The 22,422-nt window shown below is 47.4% G+C and overlaps 1 protein-coding gene across 1 annotated transcript in view; it reads right to left on the reverse strand.

Annotated features, from left to right (window-relative positions):
* The window catches only part of RADX (RPA1 related single stranded DNA binding protein, X-linked), a 239,279-nt gene that overhangs the window by 197,394 nt on the left and 19,463 nt on the right, over window positions 1-22,422 (reverse strand). The window contains 1 exon segment of the mRNA XM_029607574.1: window positions 15,792-15,934. Coding sequence (XP_029463434.1) covers window positions 15,792-15,934 — 143 coding nt within the window.

Below are 22,422 nucleotides of genomic sequence, written 5' to 3' on the forward strand. Positions count from 1 at the left end.
TGCCAACTGGGCCACCCAGGCGATTGATTTTCCAGAGGGACTCTTTGGCATTCTGATGCCCTTGGGCTGTCAGCTCCTGATAGTGAGCTCCCCAACCCTGGAGACTCGCATCTGTCGTGAATATCAACCACGTCAGGGAGGTCACCCTTTCTCAGATGAGCCTCCTGCAACCAACACTGGAAGCGAAAACTGATTTCCATCGGCAAGTGGAGGAGAACTGAATAGTCCCGAGACTGCAGGTTCCAGCGAGACAGCAATGAGTGCTGAAGATGACACAAATGCGCCCTCACCCACGACACCACTTCCAGAGTTGCTGCCATCAAACCAAGCACCCGTAGATAGGACCACACTGCCGGGCATATAGTGCTCACCAACTGATGCACCTGAGACATCAATTTCTGAATCCGAACTTCTGGCAGGAAAACTTTGTTCTCGCTCTTGTCGAACCAAACACCCAGATACTCCAATGACTGATATGGTTGAAGACTGCTCTTGGCCAGGTTCACCACCCAACCAAATTCCTGCAACAAGTTCACCACCTTGCGGGTCACCAGGCAGCTCTCTTCCTGAGACTTGGCTCGAATCATCCAGTCATCCAAATACGGGTGTACCAGGATCCCATCTCTTTTCAACACCACGGCTACTATCACCATAACCTTGGAAAATGTTCTGGAAGCAGTCGCCAGACCAAAAGGCAGCACCCAAAACTGATAATGGCACCCCAATACCGCAAAACGCAGAAAATGTTGGTGCTCCAAACAGATGGGAATATGAAGGTAGGCCTTAGACAGATCCAGGGAGGTCAGAAATTCCCCTGGCAGCATGGTCATTATCACTGAGCGTAAGATTTCCATATGAAAATGAGTCACCCTCAAATGACAGCTGACACTTTTGAGATCCAGGATAGGATGAAAGGAGCCCTCGTTCTTGGGAACAACAAAATAAATGGAATATCATCCCATAATTTCTTGAGACATAGGCACTGAATCCACAGTCCTCAGCCAGAGGAGCCTTAGAAGCATAGATTCCACTGCCTGCCTCTTCTGCGGGAAGTGGCAAGAAGAAACCATGAACATGTCCTGAGGAATACTGCGAAATTCCAGCGCATATCCTTTTCATGTCACATCCAGGACTCACTGTTACAATGTGATCTAGACCCACCTTTGATAAAAGAGAGAGGCATCCCCCTATCTACTATTCCCAAGGTGGGTCGGCAAACCTTCACTGGGAAGCTTCGGGGGGGGGGGGGGGGGGGGGGAGGGAATCTACCACCCGAGCCCGCTCCTCTCTTGGGCTGTCTGGGACGAAGTGACTGACATCTATTGAAAGGCTGCATCCTCTGAAAGGTTGACCCTCTATAGGGACAATGCTTGGAACCCAAAGACGAATCCTCATACCAGAGGGGCACTGCAACTGCTTCTTATCCTCCGGCAAACAAGGGACTGGAGACTCGCCCCATTTACTGACCAGTTTCTCCAACTCACTCCCAAAAGAGGCTTCAACTGAACTATATTACAACTATAAATGATGTCTGGCCGCTACCACCGAAGCCACTCCTCCGGCCGAGGTACGGACCAAATCGCAGCCCACATCTGCTAAAAAAAAAAAAAGCGGCAGCGGGTTCTATAATCACTCTGGAATTCACTCCAGAATCATCAGCTTCCTGAGAGAGAAGCAGACAAGATCATGCCACTAGTGTGTAACAAGAAGCTATCTATGAAGTCATTGCCACTGCTTCAAAGGCTTGCTTAAGGATAGCCTCAATCCTCCTATAATGCACATCCTTCAAGGCTGCTCCTCCCTCCACGGAGACTGCATCTACCTAGAGACACCACAAACCATTGCATCCACTTTGGGAAAATGCAAATGCTCTCTCACTGCTAGATCCAGGGGTACAGGCCTTCCAATGTCTGACCCCCTTTGAAATTTGCCTCTGGGGTGCCTCATTCAAGATCAATCAATTCCTGAATGGCATCCATGATAGGGAAAAAACAAAAGGCCTTACACAAGGAAACCAAAATGGGATTCTTTTTTGGCTCAGACATGGAATCTGCACCAGGAACACCCAGCATCTTCAAGGTCTGGGAAAGCAGGGCCGGCAGTTCAGCTCTATGAAAGAACTGCAACATAGTCAGATACGGTTCCAGTCCTGGAGGAATTTCCCCATCTTCCAGGGAATCAGGATCTGCCTCATCATCAGTGCCATCTCTGTTCCTGTCGGGAATACCTGCAGCGAACCTAGGTGTGCTCCGGCGCTTAAACATAGGACTAGCAGAAGGAGGGGCCATCGGCTGAGGATCCGATCTGACAGGATTTGCTGAAGCTCAGGACTGTGCCGAAGAAAGGATTGCAAACCCTGAAAAAACTCCACTGAGGAAAAAGCAGCCGGATCCAGGCCAAACCCAGAAGGAACTGGAGCAGGGCCTACTGAACTGCCCTCTCCTGCAGAGGAACCAGACAAGGGAGTTCCAAGATCCGGCGTACCTCTAGACAGAGCTTTAATCAGACCATCATTTGGCTGGGAGGATCCAGGCTTAACAAAATCAGGAAGGCAACCCTCCCCGAGTCTCTAAACAGCATTGATACATGTTAGAGGACGCGTCAGACTGAGATGCCCGAATATGACAGGCAACATAGAGAGAAAGGCGCTTAGGATTCTTGCTCACTGGTGCCATCAGTACACAGGCGACGGAGAATGTGTGTCCAGCTGGATCACATTGAAAAATTTCAAACACAAAATTTATGCACACAAAAATGAGGTACCTCAAGAGCAAGTGCTGCACAGAACACATGCACAAACTGTCCACCAAAGCCTGGGCACACCACCACGCTTAAAAAATTTGAGTGCGCAAAAGGCGCACCCAAAAGTGAGCGCACAACGCGTGCGCAGAGCTGATGCACTGCACACACTGATGTCTGGTAGAGGGTAGTAAAGTGCACACAAAAACGGCACCGCAGCCTACCACGTGGCTCGCAGGAAAAAAATCTAACTGCGGGGCCTAGCTAACCGGGGCCGCTCAACTTGCCCAGCTGCCCAGTTCCCCAACCCCAGGGGAGTGGGAACAAACATCGGAATGGCACGCCGAGCACAGAGACCAGAGAAAGTCCTGCAATCCCCTCTACACTGTCTCTGCCTCTAAATTCCTTTTTTTTTTTTAAACTTAACAGAGCTCAGCACTTACCGGCTGAGTATAGAGATGGTCTGCAGCTGCAGGGGGAGAAGGCATGTGCCGTCACCACTACGCTCAGCCTCCTGCACCCGCTGCCTTAAATCAGCTAAGTCCACTCTGGGAAACCCAGCTAGCGGACCAAGACACACATCTGAGGGACCACGGAAATCACCTCAGGAATTCTCAAACTGGAAAAGGGAGCATCTGGTATAACCACAGGAGAGCGGGGATTTTCTCTCTCAATATTAAATTCTCCTTCCAAAATCTAAAGCAATCCCCATAGGGAGATGCACATTCACCATCTGCTGGAGATGGAGAATACTTGCAGGCTGGTGTCATTGCAGGGGGTGTATATTAGATGGTGATGTCAGTACTCCTGGGGGAATTCTGCGCAAAAAAATCTAAAATTCTGCGCACAGAAACTTAAAATTCTGCAAACTTTATATTGGTCAAAATAAAGACAGTCATGTAAATTGTGTTAAGTAATTACATTTTAAATTAATACGGAAAAAAGAATTTTAAATATTTTGAGCAGAATTTCCCTAGAAATTCACTGTAAGAGTGTCTCTTCCACTCGCTCTCCCTACTCCCCTGGCCACTTTGCCCTCTCAGACCCCAACTCCTCCACCGGTCAGTATCTTTCCCCTCCATCTCTAGGCTAAACCCCTTCCACTCTATCGCCAGCCCCAGAATTTGACCTCGTTCTCAGTACTGCCCCTCACATGGGTTCCATCTGTCCCTACCTCTCTCTAGTACGCATACACATGCCAACTGAATAAAAGTATTTACAGAGAATTAGAGAAGTTGAGGCAAGAGTAACAACTTCTGGAAGCAAAGGATACAGCATATAAGATGGATCTGATAAAACAGGAATATGGGTTTGGAAACAAGGCTGGAAAGCTTCTGGCACATAAATTAAAAGTGAAGTATACACAATCTCAGATAGTTCAACTCAAGGATAAAGCAGAGTTGATTACCTGTAACAGCTGTTCTCTGAGGACAACAGGATATTAGTCCTCACACATGGGTGACATCAGATGGAACCCCAATGCGAAAAATTAGGTCAAAGTTTCTAGAACTTTGACTAGGCACACTGGGGGACTTTAAGCAATCAGGGTTATTATTGATGGAGTTGCCACAAGAATAGTTGATATCAAAATTTTCTGAAATAAACAGAACTGTTTGTAATTCTCAGTGGAAGAGAGATTTGTTCTGCACCAGTGTGCCTGAGTACTTGTACCGAAGCAAAACCCTTGCACATCCGCATTATAGGTTTTAATTACCCCAATATTGACTGGGTAAATATAACATCTGGACAGGCTAGAGAGATAAAGTTATTGGATGGAATAAATGAGTTTTATGGAGCAATTGGTTCAGGAACCGACAAGAGAGGGAGCAATTTTAGATCTAATTCTCAGTGAAGCACAGGATCTGGTGAGAGAGGTAACTGTGGCAAGGCCGCTTGGCAATAGTGATCATAATATGATCAAATTTGAATTAATGACTGGATGGGGGACAGTAAGCAAATCCTAACTTTCAAAAGGGAAACTTTGATAAAATGAGAAAAATAGAAAAAAAACTTAAAGGTGCAGCTACAAAGGTAAAAAGTGTGCAAGAGGCGTGGACATTGTTAAAAAAAAATACCAGCCTAGGAGCACAGTCCAGATGTATTCCACACATTAAGAAGGAAGGCAAAACAATTAGTGCATGGATAAAAGGCGAGGTGAAAGAGGCTATTTTAGCCAAAAGATCTTCATTTAAAAATTGGAAGAAGGATCCAACATAAGAAAATAGGATAAAGCATAAGCGTTGACAAGTTAAATGTAAGACATTGATAAGACAGGCTAAGAGAGAATGTGAAAAGAAGTTGGCCGTAGAGGCAAAAACTCAATGTAAAAACCTTTTAAAATATATCTGAAGCAGAAAACCTGCGAGGGAGTAAGTTGGACCATTAGATGATCGAGGGGTTAAAGGGGCACTTAGAGAAGTTAAGGCCATCGCGGTTAGATTAGAGTTCTTTGCTTCGGTGTTTACTGAAGAGGATGTTGGGGAGATACCCGTTCCAGAGAAGGTTTTCATGGGTAATGGTCAGATGGACTGAACCAAATCACGGCAAACCTAGACGATGTGGTAGGCCTGACTGACAAACTGAAGAGTAGTAAATCACCTGGACCGGATGGTATACTCCCCAGGGTTCTGAAGGAGCTCAAAAATGAAATTTCAGATCTATCAGTAAAAATTTATATCCTATCATTAAAATCATCCATTGTACCTGAAGACTGGAGAATGGCTAATGTAACCCCAATATTTTAAAAGGGCTCCAGGGGCGATCCGGGAAACTACAGACCAGTTAGCCTGACTTCAGTGCCAGGAAAAATAGTGGAAAGTGTTCTAAATATCAAAATCACAGAACATATAGAAAGACATGGTTTAATGGAACAAAGTCAGCATGGCTTTACCCAAGGCAAGTCTTGCCTCACAAATCTGCTTCACTTTTTTGAAGGGGTTAATAAACATGTGGATAAAGGTAAACCAGTAGATGTGGTATCTTTGGATTTTCAGAAGGCGTTTGACAAAGTTCCTCATGAGAGGCTTTTAGGAAAAGTAAAGAGTCATATAATAGGTGGCGATGTCCTTTCGTGGATTACAAACTGGCTAAAAGACAGGAAACAGAGAGTAGGATTAAATGGACAATTTACTCAGTGGAAGGGAGTGGGCAGTGGAGTGTCTCAGGGATCTGTATTGGGACCCGTACTTTTCAATATTTATAAATGATCTGGAAAGAAATACGACGAGTGAGGTAATCAAATCTGCAGATGATACAAAATTGTTCAGAGTAGTTAAATCACAAGCAGATTGTGATAAATTGCAGGAAAATTGGGCATCCAAATGGCAGATGAAATTTAATGTGGATAAGTGCAAGGTGATGCATAGGGAAAAATAACCCATGCTACAGTTACACAATGTTGGGTTCCATATTGAGAGCTACCACCCAAGAAAGAGATCTGGGCATCATAGTGGATAACACATTGAAATTGTCTGTTCAGTGTGCTGCGGCAATCAAGAAAGCAAACAGAATGTTGGGAATTATTAGAAAGGGAATGGTGAATAAAATGGAAAATGTCATAATGCCTCTGTATCGCTCCATGGTGAGACCGCACCTTGAATACTGTGTACAATTCTGGTCGCCGCATCTCAAAAAAGATATAGTTGCGATGGAGAAGGTACAGAGAAGGGTGACCAAAATAAGGGGAATGGAACAGCTTCCCTATGAGGAAAGACTAAAGAGGTTAGGACTTTTCAGCTTGGAGAAGAGACGGCTGAGGGGAGATATGATAGAGGTGTTTAAAATCATGAGAGGTCTAGAACGGGTTAATGTGAAACAGTTATTTACTCTTTCAGATAATAGAAAGACTAGGGGACACTCCATGAAGTTAGCATGTGGCACATTTAAAACTAATCAGAGAAAGTTCTTTTTCACTCAACACACAATTAAACTCTGGAATTTATTGCCAGAGGATGTGGTTAGTGCAGTTGGTGTAGCTGTGTTTAAAAAAAAGATTGGATAAGTTCTTGGGGGAGAAGTCCATTACCTGCTATTAAGTTGACTTAGAAAATAGCCACTGCTATTACTAGCAACAATGGCATGGAATAGACTTAGTGTTTGGGTACTTGCCAGGTTCTAATGGCCTGGACTGGCCACTGTTGGAAACCGGATGCTGGGCTTGATGGGCCCTTGGTCTGACCCAGTATGGCATGTTCTTATGTTCTGTTCAAATGGAACTCCAAGACCACCTTAGGCAAGCAGGAGGGAACCGTACGCAGCTTCGGAGGCACCCGAAGGAACTCTAACTCGAAAATGCGACACGCGGAACATATAGCCATCAGGACCACTGGCTTCAAGGTCAATAACTGCAAGGAAGGGCTATGCAGTGGTCGAAACGTAGGGCCCGCTAAAATATCCAGCACCAGGTTAAGACTCCACAAAGGAACCAGCAACTGCAAGAGAGGCCGAAGTTGCTTCACTCCCTTCAAGACACGAACCACAACAGGATGGGACAATAGGGAGGCACCACGTTCCGTGCCTCTGAAACATGTAAGAGCCAAGGAATTAAGAGCCAATCACTTCTTCAACCCATTCTGCATAAAATCCAGAATAAGTGGGATCTTAACCAAATGAGGAAGAACACCGCATTCCTCGCACCAGGCTTCAAACACTCTCCAAACCCACACATATGCTAGAGAAGTGGAGAACTTCAAGCACAGAGTAAGATAGCAAGCACTGCAGAAGAATATCCATGCTTCAACAGGCGAGCCCTTTCAAGGGCCAAACCAGATCCTTCTGAAAAACCAGCCCATGCTACAACAGATCCATACGTGGTGGAAGACTAAGGGGGTCCTCCACCAGGAGTCCCCGCAAATCCGCATACCACAGATGCCTTTGCCAACCGGAGCCACCAGGAGTACTAGCCCCCTGTGGATTTCGATTCTGCGAATGACCCTGCCCAGCAAGGGTCACGGAGGAAAGGCATAAAGCTACTTTTCTACCAGCCACACCTGTACGAAAGCATCGATGCCCAGGGACCATGGATCTCTCCTGTGACTGAAGGATTGAGTAACCTTCGCATTGCGAGAAGTCGCCAACAAGTCTAGGGCCAGAAGACCCCAGCGATCCACTATCAGCTGAAACGCCTCAGCTGAGAACGTATGCTCATACATTGTCTTTTCTTGAGATGTGAGAAGCTGAGATTATCTTAAGATGTCCTTCCTGCCATTCCATACATTGGTCTATTTCCTGCGACACTTGCTGGTTCCTCCCTGGCTACTGATGCAGGCCACAGTCGTTGCGTTGTCAAGACATCACACAGACCGTTCAACCCAGCAGTCTATCGCTGAACTGCAGCATGCCAACTGGACTGTCCGGACTTCCAGAGAGCCTCTTCGGCCCTCCAACATCTCTGGGCTGTCGGTTCCTGACAGTGATCTCCCTAACCCTGGAGACTCGAATCTGTTGTGAGCAATAACTAGTTTGGGGAAGATGAAGAAACTCCCTCTCTCAGATGAGCCTGCCGCAACTACCACTGGAGGCGAGAGCAGATTTCCATTGGCGAGTGGAGCTGAACCGAATAGTCCTGAGACTGCGGGTTCCAATGAGATAGCAGTGAGCGCAGAAGAGGATGCAAATGTGCCCTCGCCCACGGCACCACATCCAGGGCTGCAGTCATCAAACCGAGCACCTGTAGATAGCTCCACACCATCAGGAGTATAGTGTCACCAACTGAGCCACCTGAGACATCAACTTTTTGATCCGTGCGTCCAGTAGAAAAACCTTGCCCAGCCTCGTGTCGAAGTGAACTCCTAGATACTCCGACTGAGAAGGCTGGAGACTGCTCTTGGCAAGGTTCACTACCCAACTCGAGCTCCTGCAGCAAGGAAATCACCTTATTGGTAACCTGACTGTGCTCCGCCAAAGACTTGGCCCAAATCAGCCAGTCGTACAAGTATGGGTGTGCCAGAATCCCATCTTTTCTCAACGCCGCCGCCACGACCACAACCTTGGAAAACATTCTGGGGGCAATGGCCAGACCAAAGGGCAGCAACCGAAAATCATAATGGTGACTCAGCACCGCAAAGTGTAGAAAACGTTGGTGCTCCAAACAGATAGGAATATCAAAGTAAGCCTTGGACAGATCCAGAGAAGTCAGAAACTTCCCGGATTGTAAGTCCAATATCACAGATCGTAAGGTTTCCAGGCGAAAATGAGTCACTCGCAGATGACGGTTGACCCTCTCTTGAGGTCTAGGATGGGACAAAAGGAATCTTCCTTCTTGGGTATAAGAAAATGAATGGAATAGTGTCCCATATTTTCCTGAGACGTAGACATAGGAACCACAGCCCCCAGCCAAAGGATTCAAAGAAGCATAGACTCCACTGCCTGCTTCGTCTGCGGGGAGTGGCAAGGGGACATCATGAACACGTCCCAAGGAATTCTGCGAAACTCCATATCCTTCCCATATCACTTCCAGGACCCATTGATCTGATATGATTTTGACCCACCTCTAATAAAAGAGAGAAAGGGCTTCCCCTTATCTCCTCCCGAAGGTGGGTTCGCAAACCTTCATTGGGAAGCTCGGGATGTTCTGCCACCCGAGCCTGCTCCTCTCTTGGACTGTCGGAGACAAAAGGACTGAGACCTACCAAAAGATTGAGTCCTCTGAAATGGAGAAATTACTTACCTGATAATTTCGTTTTCCTTAGTGTAGAGAGATAGACTCAGGACCAATGGGTATAGTGTACTCCTGCTAGCAGTTGGAAACGATCAGATTTCAATCTGACGTCAGCCCCTAGTAGGTGTCCTGGAGATTTGCTTCCGCCCAGGCCATCAGGGGGTCTATTTCTAAGGAGACCTGTTGGCTTCTGGTTCCGCCCTGCCGGTTGATGTAGGCCACCGTCGTGGTATTGTCAGACATCACTCTGACCACTTTGTCTCGAAGTCTGTGGGCGAACCGCAGGCAGGCTAATCTGACCGCCCGTGCTTCTAGGCGGTTGATGTTCCATCCTGCCTCTTCTTCGTTCCACCGCCCTTGGGCGGTTAGCTCTTCGCAGTGTGCTCCCCACCCGTGTAGACTGGTATCTGTGGTGAGCAGGGTCCAGGATGGGGAGGATAATCTTGATCCCCGGCTCATGTGGCTGGTCTGTAGCCACCACTGTAGCTGGGTCTGGACTCTGGCCGGTAGTGGTAGACGTACAGTGTAGTTCTGGGATCGTGGACTCCACCGTGATAGAAGTGAGCGTTGCAGGGGCCTCATGTGGGCACGTGCCCATGGTACCACTTCCAGTGTGGATGCCATTAGTCCGAGGACTTGCAGGTAATCCCCATGCTGTGGGACGGGAGGCGCACAGTAAGGTCTGGAGCCAGTTCCACAGCTTTGATCTCCTCATGGGGGGTCAGGCTGACCTTGTCTTCCTTGGTGTCGAATCGGACTCCTAGGTATTCCAGCGACTGCGAGGGCTGAAGAGAGCTCTTGTTCATATTGACTACCCAATCTAGGCTTTCCAGTAGAGTTATGACTCTGCTGGTTGCTTGGTGGCTTTCTTCCGGCGATTTTGCTCTGATCAGCCAATCGTCCAGGTAGGGATGAACGAGGATTCCTTCCTGAGTGCTGCCGCCACCACTACGATTATCTTGGTGAACGTCCGGGGTGCAGTGGCTAACCCGAAGGGTAGTGCCCGGAACTGGTAGTGTTGATTCAGGACCTTGAAGCGTAGGTAGCGCTGGTGTTCCTGATGAATTGGGATGTGTAAGTAGGCCTCCGACAGGTCCAGGGATGTGAGGAACTCTCCTGGTTGTATTGCACGTATGACCGAACGTAGGGTTTCCACGCGGAAGCGTGGGATCCTTAGGTGTTGGTTGATCGACTTGAGGTCCAGGATGGGCCTGAATGTACCCTCTTTCTTGGGAACAATAAAGTAAATGGAGTAATGTCCAGTATTTATTTCCCGTGTAGGTACCGGGGTTATGGCCTCGAGGGCCAGGAGTCTGGTCAGTGTAGCTTCCACTGCCGCCCTCTTGCGGGGGTCGTGGCAGGGAGATTCCACGAACTTGTCCGGAGGGGTTCGAAAGAAGTCCAGGTAGTACCCCTCTCGGATGATGGCTAGGACCCACTTGTCCGAAGTTATCTCGACCCATCTGCGGTAGAATAGGGTTAGCCTGCCCCCTATGGCTTTTTCCCTTGGATGGGTCGGCTGAATCTCATTGTGGGGTGCGGCTGGGGCCTGGACCCGAGCTGGTTCCCCTCTTGTTGTGCTTGTTCCGAAAGGACTGGTTCCTGCCCATAGGGCGGGGCGCTTGATAGTTGTTCTTGTAAGGGTTGAAGCGCTGTGAGCTCCTGCCTCTGGTGGACCTGGGGAAGGGGCGCTGGCTTCTCTTCGCCTTGTCCTCCGGCAGGAGAGGTAATGGGGAGTCACCACATTTGTTGGCCAGTTTCTCTAGTTCGCTGCCGAAGAGGAGAGATCCTTTGAAGGGCATTCTCGTGAGGCGTGTCTTGGAGGAGGCGTCAGCAGACCAATTTTGAAGCCAGAGTTGTCTCCTGGCTGCCACTGTGGACGACACTCCTCTGGCTACTGTGCGCACTAGATCGGATGCCGCATCCGTGAGGAATGATAGTGCTGATTCCATGTCTTCTCCCGGGGTGTTGTTCCTGGCTTGGGGTAAACAGGAACGTGTCACCATGGTGCAGCAGGCCGCAATCTGCAGGGACATGGCTGCCACCTCAAATGATTGTTTCAGTATGGCTTCCAGGCGCCGGTCATGTGCATCCTTGAGCGCCGCTCCTCCCTCCACTGGGATGGTAGTGCGCTTAGTGACCGCGCAGACTATGTCGTCCACTCTAGGGCACGCCAGAAGCTCCTTGGTCGCTGGGTCCAGGGGGTACATGGCCGATAAGGTTCGGCCCCCTTTGAATGAGGTGCATTCCACTCCAGGTCAATTAGCTGTTGTGCCGCCTGTAAGAGAGGAAAATGGCGAGACATCTGTCGCAGGCCCTCCAGCAGGGGGTTCATTCTAGGTTCCCCCGAGGTGCCTTGGCCCAGGATAGTGAGTTCCGATAGGCATTGGGATACAAGGTCCGGAAGCTCATCCTTTGAGAAGAAGCGTCTCATGGTTCGGTGTGGCTCTGTCCCCAGGGGACGTTCTCCCTCCTCAAGGGGCTTGACTTCCTCTTCGGAGAAATCCGTGTCCCCGTAGGTGGGGCTTCTGGGTGGTGGGAGCCTGTGCCTAGGCCTCGAGGGTCCTGGGGCGTGAGGGTCTTCTGGTGGTGCATATGGCTGGTCCGCCCGGGGTTCAGTTTGCATCTTGACAAAGGAGTGAATCCCTTTAAACAACTCTACACAAGAGATCGACGCTGGGTCTAGGTTGAGAGGCGCCGGTTCCCTGGGGGTCCCCGTTTGTGGGATGGACTCACTGGGGCCTGCTAGGTTCAGGGTGCCTCCTGAGGAGCTTGCACTGGGCCCTGGGTGGGACTGGCACTGACCTGGATCTCCCAGGGCCTCCTCACAGTATGCGCATAGGACGTCTGCTTCCTCGCTCTGTGCGGCTCTGATGTGGCATGCTGGGCAGAGGCCTTGAGCTTTTATTCCTGTTTCTGGAGGTGCCATTTCTGTGGGCGCATATGTTCTTATGCGCTCCATTGCGTCTGATATGTGCGCGCAGATGTGAGTCTAGCCGTAGATAAGCGCCTTGTAATGTACGCGTAACTTATGCGCGTAAGGTTTTATGTGCGTCTAAGATTATGCGCACAAATAATTTTGTGCGCTTAGCTTAGTTTGTGCGCTCGGATCGGACGGCGAGCGGCGCGGCGAACAAGGCCAAAATGGCAACGGCGAGCGTGCAGGCAATATGGCGACCTCCTCGGAGGGTCTCCACGTGGGCAGACCCTGGAACAGCCGGGGCCTAGCCCTGCTAGGGCGGATCAACCCGGTGGCACAGATTCCGATCGCCGACCCGTGTTCTTCCTCGATCTTTGGAGACCGGATTAAGTAGAAGATTTCCACCTTACCTTGTCTTTGGTGCTTCCCGGTTTCGCCCCGGGCGGTCTCCGGCAGCAGGGGGAGAGGGCAAATACCTTCACCGCCGCGCTCGAGAGGATGCACCCGCTGCTTCTCAGCTGCGCCCGAGACCGGGGGCTAAGTCCTCGCCGCGATTCGGCCGCTGGACCGAGGCTGCTTCTGCGCCGCGCCCGAGGATTCGGGGGCTAGGTCCCTGCCGCGAATTGGCCACCGGACCGAGGCTCACCTCCGAGGGACCACGGAAATCACCTCGGGAAACTCAACTGGGGGAGGGACCCAAGGGTATCACCGCAGGAGTACGGGGCTCATCTTCAGGTGGGTTTCTTCTTTAAATTTCTTTAATTTTGGTCCAACGCTCTGAGAGCGTGCAGATAGTCCCTAACTGCTATGGAGACGGAAAATACTGAGGTGCTGCACTTCCTGCAGGGGTATATGTACTAGGGGCTGACGTCAGATTGAAATCTGATCCGTCTCCAACTGCTAGCAGGAGTACACTATACCCATTGGTCCTGAGTCCATCTGCTACACGCTAGGAAAGGTCGGGTTTCTGTAGTGATGAAAAACGCTTGGACACCCCGATACGACCCCTCATAGAAAAGAGGTGCTACAATAGCTTCTTATCCTCAGGGAACTGGAGATTCGCCCCACTTTCTGGCCAGCTTTTCCAACCCAGAGTGAGCCTTTAAAGGGCATTTTTGTAATATTAGTTTTGGAGGCTGCATCAACTGACCAATTCCGCAACCACAGCTGACGCCTGGCAGCCACACCTCTGGCCAAGGCGCAGATCAAATCACAACTTGCATCTGCCAAAAAGGTGGCAGCGGGTTCCATAACTGCTCTGGAATTCACCTCAGAATCATCCACTTCCTGTGAGAGAAGCAGATGACCAGAACATGTCACAAGAGCGCAACAGGACGCAATCTGCAAGGTCATTGCCATTGCATCAAAGGCCTGCTTAAGGATAGATTCAATAAGACTATCAGGCACATCCTTCAAGGCCACGCCTCCCTCCATGGGGCTAGTCGTTTGTTTAGATATGGCACAGACAAACGCATCCACTTTGGGAAAATGCAAACGCTCTTTTATAGCTGGATCTAAAGTGTATAGGCCTTCCAATGCCCGACCCCCTTTTAAATTTGCTTCTGGCGTCCCATTCACAATTATTCTTGAATGGTGTCGATAACAGGAAAAAAGCAAGGATTTTTACGCAAGGAGACTAAAATGGGATTTTTCTTGGCTCTGACATAGAATCCGTCCCAGGCACTCACAGCATCTTCAGTGTCTGGGAAATCAGGGCTGGTTGTTCATCTCTATGAAAGAACCATAACATGGTTCGATATGGCTCCAAACCAGGAGGCATGCCTTGGCGCTTAACCATAGGTTTGGAAGAGGGAGGGCCACTAGCTGAGGGTCCGACCTGACTGGAGTGGGCAAAGTGGAGGACTGCACCTGAACAAAGGCTTTTTAAACCTTGAAAAACTCCACCCAAGAAAAAGCAGCCAGATCCAGACCAAGCCTAGAAGGCGGGCCCAATTGAACTGCCATCTCCTACAGAAGAGCCAGTCAAGGCAGTATCAAGATCTGGAGCACTTATTTATTTAAATGTTTTATATACCATCATTCCATGTGAGAATCACTAGTTCACAACAGTTTACAGGTAAAACATTCATAAATAAAATGAGTGTAACAAGGTGGATAGACAATGATAGAAACAGAAGTAATACAATGGTAGACTTCTAATGTAGAAAGAGTAAAGCCAGCCAAAACTGTAACCAGACCATCATCAGAATGAGAGGAGCCACGGGACATAAGAAAAATATAGCTTGGCATTTCCAAGTTTAAAATTACTAGTTTTGGGCTTCTGTCCCTCCCGACACAGCTGGAGTGGTGAAACACTCGTGTCAGGGGACCTACTTGTATTTCATCTACATACCTCTACTTAATAAAGACTGATGTCGCTTGGCACCTGTTATACTGATTGATTTGAAGTTTAAGGATCTGCACGCATCTTGCCGCTACACTTCAATATATTGTGGTTTCCCCACTGTGGGTACCACATCACTTCTCCACCCTTATTTGTGCAACAAATTAACAGTGACATTTCTTTTTTTGGCAGTGCCCATTTAAACACTAAACCAATTATTTTTTGACCGTAGATAATAATAGAGACATTAAGAACTACAAACACAAACAGTTGTTTTCAATACCATTTTTGCAGATAAAACTATTTTACCCGCATTTCAAAAGGATGCATGCAATTTTTCTCAGTAAGTGAAAAGACAAAGGAGATCAGTGTAAAAAGGTGCCTTTATTGAAGCTTGCCCAACTCTGGCCGAGTTTCGTTCTCTTAAGAGCTGCCTCAGGGGCTACTTTTTTAAAAATATGTATCGGTTAGTTTTGATTTTGAAGGATTCAGTTGAAAGTCATCAGAGATTGTAATTGGCCACTCTCAGTGTTGTTGATACAGTGGATCACGCATCTAATAATATATCTATATGACATCGCATGCTGGCACATAGGCTGTTTTAGTGCCGAATTGTATCTAGCATAACAACTTTCTGTATTTAGACCGTCATTGTGAACATCGGGAGGAAACTGTGACGCCTACAGTTGGGCAAGCTTCAATAAAGGCACCTTTTTAAACCGATGTCCTTTGTCTTTTTGCTTACCAGCATATTGGATCGGCTTCCGCTTTGTTTTTTTGGGTGCAATTTTTCTCAGAAAATCTACCTGAACAAATTAGCAGATACAAAACATGCGCGGGTGGTTTTGCTGGGATACTTTCCTTTGTGAAATTTGGTGCAAAGTCTGCAGGTAAAAAAGTGTCCACTCTCTGCAACAATACAGGCAGTTATAAAATTATCTCCCCCCACCCCCAAAAGTATTAAAAAAAAAAAAAAAAAGACATGGAAGTTTAAAATTTAGCAAAGAGTAAAGGAACAGACTTAAAGTTGTACAAGTTGGACCCCACCTCAAAGGGCTTAATCTAAAAGATGACAACTAAACCACAAGATCTATAGGGAGGGTTTGCATACTGTACTGTCTCTCTCTTACCTGGTAAGGTATATCATGTTTTTTGTCAGGCTTCCCAAAGTACCGTAATCTGGACTTGTGTAAAATTTTCACAAGCAATGGAGGAAATGATTTTATACTCCCCCAAAGCATTTCCAGGAATAAAAGGGAGGCTACTTTTGATACTAGAAGGAAAAAGAAAAATAACTTAAAAAAAAAAAAAAGTCCAACAAAATGTAAAGAATGTTTCCTATTGTTAAATAATCACACCCTCAAATTCACAATACTTGACATTGCCTGCATAACTCTACAAAGCATTAACTTTCATAAATAAACAGAAGGGCAAAAAACACAAAGGAGAAATTACTACTTTCCTGATAATTTCCTTTCCTCTAAGGAAGGCAGGCCAAGCCACACAAGTGGGTTGTGCACCTCTACCAGCAGATGGATACGGAGTAAAAGCTGAAGTTATGGACATATAGCCCTGCTCCAAAATCAGCCCACCAGTATTCTCTGGAAAAGTCTAGCTTTGGATAAATTGATTATACTTAGGGAATACTAAGCTCAGACAAAAGAATTAACCAGCCCCTCAGTTTAGTGAATGTTAAGACACTTACCAGTCCTCCAATGAATAGAAGGAACAACACTCTAAAACATCCATACTTAATGGGCGAACCAAAGAAAAAAAAAAATTGGCAGCCAAAGGTGGGTCGTGGATTGGCCTGCCTTCCTTAGAGGAAAGGAAATTATCAGATAAGTAGTCATTTCTCCTCTCTCTGCACTCAGGCAGACCAATCCACACAAGTGGGATCTACCAAAACTACTCCCAAACAAAGCAGGAGGCTACCCGCGGTCCAGTCAACATTGCACATGTGAAGGCAGCATCCTCCTGAGCCCAAACATACAAGTGGTAATGTTTGGAAAAGGTGTGTAAGGAGCAATATGTTGCTGCTCTGCAAATTTTGACAGGAGAAAATAATCAAATCTCCACCCATGATACCACCTGAGCCCTCGTGGAATGTGGTCTAACCTGCTTTGGCAAAGGAATCTCAGCATCCACATAGGCAACCATGATAACTTCCCTAACCCAACACGCCAAAGTTGCCCGCGTCGCCAGTTCACCCTGTTTACATCCACCATGGAGCACAAACAGTCGGTCAGACTTTCTGACAGATTTAGTAATCTTCAAGTACTGCATCACATGCCACTCGACATCCAAGGCATGCAAAAGACAATACTTGCTCATCTCTATCCCTGTCCAGTATGGGCAAGTTTTCAAATAAAACTCCAAACTACTTTCGGCATAAAGGAAGGTATGGTCTGAAGCTGAACCACCCTCGGAGTCATGAGCAGAAACAGCTCACGGCAAGAAAGAGCCTGCAGTTTGGAAACCAGACATGCTGAACAGAATACCATAAGAAAAGCTGTCTTCAAGGTAAGCAGCTGCAAAGAGACCATGTAGTGGTCGAAAGGTAGGACCCGCCAAGAAATTCAAAACCAGATTAAGGTCCCACAGAGGCACAAGTAGCCGCAAGGGAGGATGGATTTGGCATCAAGAACCGGGATATCGCTGGATGACAAGACAAAAGACCCACCATTGACTTGCCCCCTATAACAAGCGAAAGCTGCTACTTGAACTTTCAGGGTGTCAAGGACCAAACCTTTAAGCTATCCTTCCTGTAGAAATTCCAAAATCATTGGAATTTCCAATTTGAGAGGCTGAGAACCTTACTCTTCACACCAGGCTCTAAAACTCTCCAAGCTCTAACATAAGCCAGAGATGTAGAAAATTTGCTGGCCTGGAGCAAAGTGGAAATCACTGCAAAAGAATAACCACGCTTCAACAACTGAGCCCTCTCAAGGGCCAAATCTTAAGACAAAACTGACCTGGATTGTCGTGAATAGGTCTCTGATGCAACAGATCCTTCCTGAGAGGCAGTCTGAGAAGATTGCCCACTAACAGCCTCTGCAGATCAGCATACCACAGCCTCCGGGGCCAATCCGGAGCCACCAGAAGTATAGTTTTGGTCTGGCTTGCAATCTTTTGAATGATACTGTCTATCTGTGGCCATGGCGGGAAGGCATACAACACCCCGCCCCGAGGCCACACCTGGACAAAAGCATTGATATACAGAAGAACTGCAGAACTTTCTTATTGATGGAGTTCTCCAGTAGCTCCAGATACAGGCGATCCCAGCACGCCACTATAAGCTGAAAAGCTTTGTCTGCTAATTTCCACTCTCCTGGGTCAAAGCGCTGCCTGATGAGAAAGCCTGCCCTTACATTGTCCTTTCTGGCAATGTGGGAGACATATTTCTTGAAGATGTTGCTCTGCCCATACCATGAGCGCATCTATCTCCTCCGACACCTGTTGGCTTCTGATTCCGCCCTGATTGATGTAAGCCACCATCTTTGCATTGTCCGACATTATCCTGACCACCTGAATCTCTAGACACCGTATGAACTTCAAGCACGCCAGCCAAACAGCACATGCTTCCAATCGATTGATGCTCCTGAGCACTACAGTGGCTTTGCGCCACCAATTCCTGACAGCGAGATCCCCAACTCAGAAGGCTCGCATATTTCGTGAAAATTAACCAATCCAGTGTCTCCAAGGAAACTCCCTTCCTGAGATGATCCTTCTGTAACCACCACTACAACTGGATGCTCACCTCCAATGGCAAGTGAAACCTCACAGTGTGCTCCTGTGACTGCGGACTCCACCGGGAAAGCAATGTGCACCACATATGCAATCTCGCCCAGGGAACAGCCTCCATCAAACTCAGGACCTGTAGATAAGACCACTCTGTCGGGTGAATAGTCCTTCTTAGGGCTTGAACTTCAGCAATCAACTTCTGAATGCGAGACTCTGCCCTGCTTCATACCGAAACGAACGCAGATATACTCCAGTGTCTGAGATGGTTGTAAGCTGCTCTTGGCTAAGTTCACCACCCAGCCTAGATCTAGCGAGAAGCCAGGTGACTCTCTTGGCCCAAATCAACCAGTCATCCAGATACGGATGAAACAGAATGCCATCCTTGCACAAGGACACCGCTACCACTACCATGGAAAAGGTTCTGGGCGCAGTGGCCAGCCCAAAACAAATGACAACATACCAGAATGGCAAACCACAGGAACCGCCGATACTCCTTGTGAATGGGAATATGCAGATATGCCTCTGTCAGGTCCAGAGACGTGAGAAATTCCCCTGATTGCACTGCCATTATTACAGAGTGCAGAGTTTCCATTCAGAAATGAGTCACCCATAAATATCGATTGACACTTTTGAGATCCGGGATGGGTTGAAAAGACCCCTTTCTTTTTGGGTCAATAAAATAAATGGAATAGCAGCCTGCATTTTCTTGTGATTTGGGAACAGGAATCACAGGTTTCAAGTCCAACAGCCTCTGTGAGGTAGTCTCCCCTGCCACCATCTTCTGTAAAGAGTTGCAGGCAAAAACCATAAAGGCATCCGGAGGAATGGGAAGAAACTCTAGAGAACAGCAGTCCCTTACCACTTCTAGGACCTGTTGGTCTGATGTGATCTGGACCCACCTCAGATAAAAGCAAGATAGCCACCTCCTTTCTTCTGCACCAGTAGGTGAGTGTGCACACCTTAATTGTGAAGATCAAGGTGTTCCTCACCCACAGCCCATATCCTTTTGAGGCTTTCTGGGCCTAAAGAACCTAGATCTACCAAAGGGAGAAGGCCTCTGAGTAGTCGCTCCTCTACAAGGACAAAAATGTCTAATTTCTAGAGCGGCCTCTTTCCCCCAAAAGGACGCGATGTTGGCTTTTAATCCTCTGGCAAACGAGGGACCTATTTGCCATTTCTCCAACTGAAGAATAAAAGAGAACCCTTAAAGGGTTGTGAGATCATTTCTATCAACCAATTTCACAGGCACAGCTGACGTCTATCTGCTATCACGGAAGCTACCCCTCTGGAGGCACAGCCCGCATCAGTTAAAGCGGCGGCTTCCGGTCCGAGACGATCCCGCTCCTTCACCTTCCTGAGAAAGATGCAGTCTAGTTCGAACAATAAGGGAGCAAGAAGAAGCAATCTGCAAATTCAAATTCATCACAATGGCCTCAAAGGCCTGCTTAAGGATAGCCTCAATTCTCCTACCCCGAGCACCCTTTGGAACTGCCCCTCTCCTTCTACTGGAATAGAGGTCCGCTTGGTAATAGAACATACCAGCACATCTACCTTCAGGAAGCGTTAACTGTTCTCTGGCCTTCAGATCCAAGGGGTACAGACCTGCTAAAGTGCGTTTCCCTACCTTGAAAGTTTGCCTCTGGAGCACTCCATTCAAGGTCAATCAACTCTTGAATTGCCTCCAAGAGGGGAAAGAAACTTGACATTTTGCGTATGGGGTTCTTCTTTTGCACACCCACAGAGTCACCCCCAAGCCACACCAAGTGTCTTCAGTGTCTGAAACAACAGATTCAGCAACTCATCTCTATGAAAGAAACAGAACATAGTCTTATTTGACTCTAAATCCAGGGAAATTTCTCCCTCTGCCAGAGGGAAGAAAAACAAATCCCCATAGTCAGACGTATCCTCATCCACATCCTTCTGAACATCTCCAGGGACCACTTCACCACAGTGCTTGCATGTAGTGGCTGACAAGTGGAAACCCCGAACATGTGAATATGATTTAGAAGGTATCGCCATCTCCATTAGACGACCCTGCAGAAAAGACTGTAGACTTTGGAAAAGCAGGGTCTACACCAAGTCCCATAGGCCAAAATTGGACGCACTCAGACACAACAGCCCCCCGAAGATGCCTGTCATCGGGAAGGAAGACGAAGGGAACACCCTCGTGTCACCTTCAGCCCTGCTCCCCTCTGTCCGACGGGATGGACAGACATTGGCAAAATCACCTCAAGCATCCAGACAGCACCGACACAGACTCACAAAAATCTCTAGCTGTATATGACAAGCAGCACAGATCGCAAGGCACTTAGACTTTTGTCACTGGCACCATACTTCCCCACACTGAGCTGTACACAGCTTCTTGTGTGCCCAAAATTAAGGTACATGCACAAATACGTGCTCATCAGAAGGCTGCAGAAGTACATGCATAGGCAACCTGGCACGAAACTACACAAATAAATATAGGCCACGACCTTATGTGCACAAGTAAGCATGTACACGGGTGCCAATGCCGCTACACTGCTTTGCGGCGAGAATGCACACACACAAGCATATAGGAAAAAAAACCGCCACCACAGCCTACCATGCGGCTGGAGAAACCAAGCCTGAGAGCGGGGCCTAGCCAAAGGTGGCTCAACCTGCCAAGCCTGTGCTGCCTCTACACTTCACTAAACTCTACAGAAGAGCAAGAGGAAAGAAGGGAAGACGACACCAATCACCAACGAGGAAAGATGACCCAGTAAGGAAAGTATTAGGGAAAATATCACTTCCCTAATATATTCTTTTTTTTTTTTTTTTTTAAACTTTCCTTTACCTGAGCTCACCTCTTCCTGGCTGAGAGCACAAACAAGTCTCTGGCTACAGGGGGAGTGGGTGAAAGCTGTCACCACCGAGCCTCCCTCATACTCCAACAGTTTTTTTTTTTGGGTTTGTCCACATCTGGTTAGGCTGCCAGACTCAAGACACTCTGAGGGAGGGATTCACTGGTGTCACTTCAGGAGCTGAAGCAGTGCTTCCAAACCTCTCTCTTTTTTATTTTTTTACTACACACAATCCTCAACAGGGAGATGCATGTCTACCATCTGCTGGAGATGGAGAATACTGGTGGGATGATGTCAGGGCAGGACTATACATCTGTGATGTCAGCTTTACTCCATCTCTATCTGCTGGTAGAAGTGCATAACTCACTCGTGTGGATTGGCCTGCCTGAGTGCAGAGAAAATGACTAATAACACACAGGACAAAAATCAGTGGAAAAGTCATTGTTTCATTTTCAGTTTTGATCAAACAATGAAATTCCTAGAGAAAATAAAAACTAAAAACAAAGTTTCTAATTGTATTTAAAAATCATTAAAAGGTTTCATCTACAAAACAGATTGCTCAACTTTCACAGTACAACTTTCCATAAGTTAAATTCCAACATGACTTATCTTATATGACAGTGGCTTGAAAACCTGTACTGAAGGACTATCAGCCAGTTGGGTTTTCAGGATTTGCACAATGAATACACATGAGATAAATTTGCATGCACTGCCTCCATAGCATGTATATTTTTATCTTCTGCATATTCATTGTGGATACTCTGAAAACCAGATTGGTGGAAGGTCCCCCAGGACAGGTTGGGAAACTCCGTTATATGAAATATGCTCTCAGAACACTACAATATACTAAACTTGCACTCATAAAGCCAACTGCCAGCAGATACTACATTTCAATTTAAACCGGACACAGGCCCACGTTTTGGTAGACTGCTCTACCTTTCTCAGGACTAAATGTCTTTCCCTTTACTTTATCATATGCTCACAAGTGGTTTTTCAAAATGGCAATTGGTCGTCAAGTTGTGAAAGTTGAACAATAGCTTATATAGATGAACTCTTTTAGTGTTTTTTGCATACCATAGACTGCATTATAAAAGAATTTCCAGAACTGGTACATGACAGAGTTTCAGTGCTATATTCTGATTCTGCTTGCAGCCCTTTGCGTGACAAGAGACAGTAGGTTAAAAGCATAAGCACA

This window comes from Rhinatrema bivittatum, chromosome 6 (genome assembly GCF_901001135.1).
Source record: "Rhinatrema bivittatum chromosome 6, aRhiBiv1.1, whole genome shotgun sequence".
In the NCBI taxonomy this organism is placed as follows: domain Eukaryota; kingdom Metazoa; phylum Chordata; class Amphibia; order Gymnophiona; family Rhinatrematidae; genus Rhinatrema; species Rhinatrema bivittatum.